The sequence below is a fragment of the Myotis lucifugus genome, unplaced genomic scaffold (assembly GCF_000147115.1).
Source record: "Myotis lucifugus unplaced genomic scaffold, Myoluc2.0 scaffold_287, whole genome shotgun sequence".
NCBI lineage: Eukaryota > Metazoa > Chordata > Mammalia > Chiroptera > Vespertilionidae > Myotis > Myotis lucifugus.
Window position 1 is genome coordinate 676,689 of NW_005871335.1, and position 6,000 is coordinate 682,688.

At 35.9% G+C, this 6,000-nt stretch overlaps 1 protein-coding gene across 9 annotated transcripts in view; it reads left to right on the plus strand.

Moving 5' to 3' along the window:
- Positions 1 to 5,214, plus strand: part of RHOT1 (ras homolog family member T1) — a 56,767-nt gene extending 51,553 nt beyond the window's left edge. For 7 of the 9 annotated variants that reach the window (XM_023763507.1, XM_006099863.3, XM_006099867.3 and 4 more), the window contains one exon: positions 4,109 to 5,214. In XM_023763507.1, coding sequence (XP_023619275.1) covers positions 4,109 to 4,226 — 118 coding nt within the window. In that variant the 3' untranslated portion in view covers positions 4,227 to 5,214. The remainder of the gene's footprint in view (positions 1 to 4,108) is intronic. The other 2 variants (XR_002831925.1, XR_002831927.1) reach the window with 1 other exon arrangement.
- Positions 5,215 to 6,000: the final 786 nt, after the last annotated feature.

A 6,000-nucleotide genomic window follows, 5' to 3' on the forward strand; every position in this document is an offset into this window, starting at 1 on the left:
AACCCTGTAATATTCATCTTGGGAAACTATCCTAAATATAGAGAGAAATCTTATGTAGAAAGTTATTCATCACTTTACTTATAGTCACCAGTAAATCGAGAATAGCCACCATTAGGATAATGGAATATAATGTAGCTATTTAAAATTATGTTTCTATAATATATGGAAAAGTCCTTACATAATAGTTTTTTTAAAAGGATATAACATTATATAAACTATACACATTGTGTTTGCAGCTGTGTAAGAAATACATAGAGCCTGGCTGGCATGGCCCAGTGGTTGAGTCTCCATCTATGAATCAGGAGGTCACGGTCCAATTCCTGGACAGGGCATATGCCCAGGTTGCAGGCTCGATCCCCAGTGTGGGATGTGCTGGAGGCAGCCGATCAATGATTCTCTCTCATCATTGATGTTTCTCTCTCTCCCTCTCCCTTCCTCTCTGAAATCAATAAAAATATATTTTTTAAAAAAGAAATACATAGGAAAAAGTCTAAAAAGAAATGCCCAAAATTTTAATTAGTTGCCTTAGGACTCCATGGTCGGCAAACTGCGGCTTGCGAGCTACATGCGGCTCTTTGGCCCCTTGAGTGTGGCTCTTCCTAAGCCTTAGGAGTACCCTAATTAAGTTAATAACAATGTACCTACCTATATAGGTTAAGCTTAAAAAATTTGGCTCTCAAAAGAAATTTCAATCGTTGTACTGTTGATATTTGGCTCTGTTGACTAATGAGTTTGCCGACCACTGCCCTAAGTGATAGGACTGTCATTGATTTTCCCCCCTATTATTACACATATCTTACAATGAGCATATATTACCTTTTTAATACTAAAATACTTTAAGAAGAAAGAAAAAGTATGCAATAAGATATTATATATTATAATTCTAAGATGATATTTTATGTGAGTCATTTTGAAAGAATTATACTTTTGAATTATGGAAGAATTATATTTGCTTGAATTTAGAAATGAATTGGAAGGCAGCTTTATGAAACTGTTATTCTGCTTCTACTTGAGACCTAAAATGAGAAGCATGACTCAGTTCTTAATACTTATGAAATACAATTAAGATAGGCACTCTTCTTTTTTTGTTTGTTTTTTTCAAATGTTAATCCTCACCCAAGGATATATTTTTCATTGATAAGAGAGAGAGAGAAAGAATCATCAATGTGAGAAAAAATCATCCATTGGTTGCCTCACGTACACACCTCGATCAGGGATTGAACCTGCTACCCTTCGGTTCACAGGATGACACTAACCAGTGAGCACGCCAGCCAGCACAAGATGGCACTATTCTTTATTCAGATGTTTCAGTTACCTAAGCAACAACAAATGTGCCATCCATTAGAAATGCTTTCTGTTCTGTAAATAGAGCCTTGTTGGTGCTGATTTTAAATGCACATGGCAAAGGCATGAAATAGTTCTCCAAGTAGCTTTCTGTGTCTAGAAGTGTGATTTTCCATGTCTAAAAGTGCCTGAAACAACTACTGTAACATTAATGGAATTATTAAAATATATTTTTAGTTAATAGTTGCCTTCAGTTTTTAACTAGCTATATCTTGAGCATGTATCTATGTTGTTTGTATATAAATATGAGCTGTTTTGCCTATTGAAGGTTATACTACAGCTTGGGGAAAATAATTACTATCTGAAAATGCAAAAGAAAACTAAGCAATAAAGTCAGTCAGAATACATTATTTTTTGAATGGTATTACTTTCTTAAAATACAACAAAAGAAGCTATGTTCATAAGCTTCTATACTTGAATATTTATGAGAAATTATTTTGACTGATTTTAATGTGATTGCAGCTAGCTTTAATCCTAACCCCTTTCTCTCCCTAAGTTAAAAAATAAATGTAAAAAATTTTAGAAAAATCCTCCATCAGTGAAAATGCACAAAAATCACACAGACACCAAAGCTTGAAGTAAAAGCTCTAATGCACATTTAACCTATTGTTCTCACTTTAAATTCTATACATCTCTATTGACTTGGAATTGTAAACTTTGAAACCTTCATCATAGGATCATAACAGTCTATGAATTTGGAATGTTGGACTCAATTTTTCACAGATGTATTTTGTAGGTTTTGTTAGTCTGAAATTAGAAACGTCTCTAAACCTTCTGATTAATAGTTGTTAGCCTCATTTTGAATGAATACTTATGGCCACCACATGTTGTCAGGTACTGCTTAGGGCAGCGGTTGCCAACCTTTCAGACCTCACGGACCACCAGTTGGTGACTGCTGGCTTAGGGTATTGGTTTCAAGGGCTTCCCTTAGTGTTTTGGATATACCAAGATCAGCCTCTGAGGGATATGTAGAGAATATATATTACAGCCTTAGGTTTCCTTGCCTATTATGCGAGTATTTTAAAGAGTACATATAGATAGATTTTTTTTAAGTTTTGCAATTTGCTATAGAATACATTTATTTTAAATATAGAAAGCATAAGATGTATCATATAAGGTGGCAACTCAATTTCTGTGTGGGCTGTTTAATTGAGAGACATTATTTTCAGTCTCCTTCTTTTGTGAGCTCTGCTGTGAACCGCAAACTGTGTGCATGTGTATAAAAGGTTAAGAGCCCGGGTAGCTGAGTGGGGTGCCATGCTGTTAGCAGACGACGAAGGCAGTATTACTCACCAGGTGCACGCCGTCAGCTCTGTTGAAGATTCCATCTTCATGGAGTCATCTCATGGTCCACTTTTTCTTGAAGCCAGGTAACATTTCCCACAAGCAGTGGGTTGTTGGCCTTGTTGGAGTTTTTCCAGCTGGAAAAACTCAAACCTAAGTAGTCTCCTCCCTAACTTTAAACAAACAAATCAATAAATAAAACATTGCCTGTTGAAAGGACTAATTCGAAAGGTGGAATGAATCTGTGTTATCACTTTGCTTTGCAAAATAATAATTATGTAAGGAGTGATTTTTTTTTTTAATAGAAACTGGGGAGGATAAGAAACCGGAGTGCTGAGTGTTGTTTTGCAGGGTGCCAAGCATGGAGCGCTCTGGATTGTAGTATAGTCTTGTTTCCAGGAATGTACAGATTGCATTTTGTGATAACTAATCTGATCACTCTGACTTTTACTGAGGCACAGTAGTTTTATACAATTTCTATTCTTGGCTCTTAACTCTTTTGCATGTAACAGTGTCTTGGTCTTTTGATGATGTATGATTTTTGCTTCAAACCTGTTTGTTTAACTTAGTTGTAAAATAACCTGAACTAGACAGTCTCTCTAAGCTCTGAATTCTACATCACCTCAATTGTGTTCACTTACCTAAAACTTCAGTGACGCTTGAATAAAATGTTCCAACCTTTGCTTTAAAGCTTTATCCTCTTCATGGTAAGCTGTCATACTTGAGACTCTTGAGGGTGCTTAGCAGTGTTATTAACTGAGCATGCTCACAAACTCAGTTTGTGGTACAGGCTGTCCCTGTTCTTGTCATGCATAATATGGCTTTTTTTTTTTTTACATCATTTACTTTTCATTCCATCATGTTACACTATGTCCTTTAGTTGATATCATTGTCACTGCCTGTCTGACTAATACCAGAGTTTGTTTGTTTGTTTTCCTTTCTTTAATCAACATTAACCAAATTAATGCAAACTGGTAAATCTTCCCCACCCCCTTTGCTATTTTTTGGGTAAATTTTTATGGGGCTCAGTATTTCCAAAGTTGACTTTAAGCATTGCTCTTAGAAAAGTATTGTCACTTGTCGCTTAACTGCTTACAAGATAGCTTTCAATTCCTGGGGACTCAAAATTGCACATTAAGTTCCTTTCATTTTGAAGGACCATGGTGGTATTAAAAAGTGGTACATGATTTGTCTAAGTTCTCCATTTCCCATGTGAAGAAAATGTATAAAAATTTAAATGTTGTTTACTCTCAAATCATAGTTCATTGTAAAGACAGTTATTTTTATTGATGTCCACATTGCAAGATAACGATCAACTAAGCAATGTACATGTGACTATACTGATAAATGTTTTTGGTTAAGCATTACCGTATGCAATTAGCCTGACAAGTGTGCTAATACTTCCCTAAAAGTAGACTGTTAATACTGGTGTTTTCATACTAATCATGTTTTCAACATTAATTATATTTTCTGACTACAGGCACGTGACACAAGCTGACCTCAAGAGTTCCACGTTTTGGCTTCGAGCAAGTTTTGGTGCTACTGTTTTTGCCGTTTTGGGCTTTGCCATGTACAAAGCATTATTGAAACAGCGATGATTTAAAACAAAAAAATACTGGCCCCTACCAAAAACAAATACTTTTATGTACATTCTGAATGCTTTAAATTCTGCTAGAAATATTGACATATTTATACATGCAGAGTTACTTTATTAATTATTTGTAATTCGTGCATAAGAGTATTTTAACGATAGTTGTAACTGCAGTATTGGCTAGCATATGGAAAGAAACAGCTTAACAGCCAGACTAAAGTGGCTAAATTCCAGAGGCCAAAAGGGAATGTTTTGTAAATAATGTACATATTCAGGCAAGATATGGTCTCCCAAACTGAGTTCTAGAAATGATATTTCTAGATGTTTCTACATGGTATTGTTAGTGCTCAGTTGGCTCACTCTCCTAGGCTTAAGTCAGTTCAGAGATTGTATTTACTCATGGATCACTTATTTATTTACATTTACTCCGAATGATCTTTGGGTCCTTCAAGTACCGGAGGCACAATTTACCACTTTCTCTCCGTTTGTAAAAACAAACAAGTCATTGTCAGCTTACCAGCACAACCTTCTTTCAGTCACTTGGGTAGGCCAGCCTGGAAGCCACCAGGCTAGCTAGACAATTGTATAACTGAGTGTGAGGAGCTTTAAGGAAGGAGGAGCTAAAGGCAATTAGAGGTGTTACCTGCGCGATTATGTTGCTTCCTTTGTCAGGATGTTGAATTTTATAGCCCTTTCAATCAAATGAGAAAAAAGATTTGTATATTATCAATGTTTTTAGTTCAAATAAACAGTCACCACTGCAACAATTGAATTTCCTCCCAAAGTGTAAATCATTCTACAAGGGCTGTGTCTGTCCTAGTGATTCAGCAGCTGCATGTATCATGAAGTGTTCTATGTCTGTCTGGGATAACCTAGAAGCAGCACTTTTTTAAATGGTAAAATAAGTCTAATGAATATAAACTCTCATGATAAACCTATTTTTTCCATCATTGACCTTTTCAAGTATTTAAATAAATGACCACTGTGTACTGTGATCCTGGGTTTTGTGTCTTACAAAGTAAATATTCCTGTATAGATGTAAGTGAAATCCTGTGCTTTCTATCTTCCTACCTTGAAAGTACTCATTATATATAAAAATATAATACTCATTAGGAAAAAAGACAAGTATGATTTGTGTGTATAATAGGAAATCAAAGACTAGATTGTTGTTTTCCTCTGCACACACTTCACTAGTGTTGTTTCTACTCTAATTCACATGTTTATTTTCTCCTTTAGCGTGGACTTTCCCCCTTTGCTCTTCTGAGAAATGTTTTCTCATAAGATCACACTTCTCTTTTTTTTTTAATCTTTATTATTGAAAGTATCACATAGGCCTATGGTCCTCCTTTTCCCCCCATTAACCTCCCCCAGGCCCTCACCACCCCTTTGTCTGTGTCCACAGGTTATGCATATATGCATACAAGTTCATTGATCTCTTCCCACTCACCCTCCCTTGCCTTCCCTCTGAAGGACACACTTCTTGAGCAGCTACTAGCAGCATAATTTACTGGCTGTAGCCTTGTAAATAATATGTGCCCCCATGTACTTGTGTACTCCCCTCCCCCATTTTATTCCCAACTTGAGGAAAAGGAAAATTAAGTAAAATCTGGCAACTCCTCATTTGCATTATTTTCTGAGAGAATTCCATTTACCAAATAAATTTGTCAGTTACACAGCTTCCAATGACAGTTAAGTCTTCCCTTCCAAGTTCTTCCCTCTTCAGACTAAACCATGAATATTCCTTATAAATTGTTGCATTTGTGAGAAACAGGGGCAAGAAG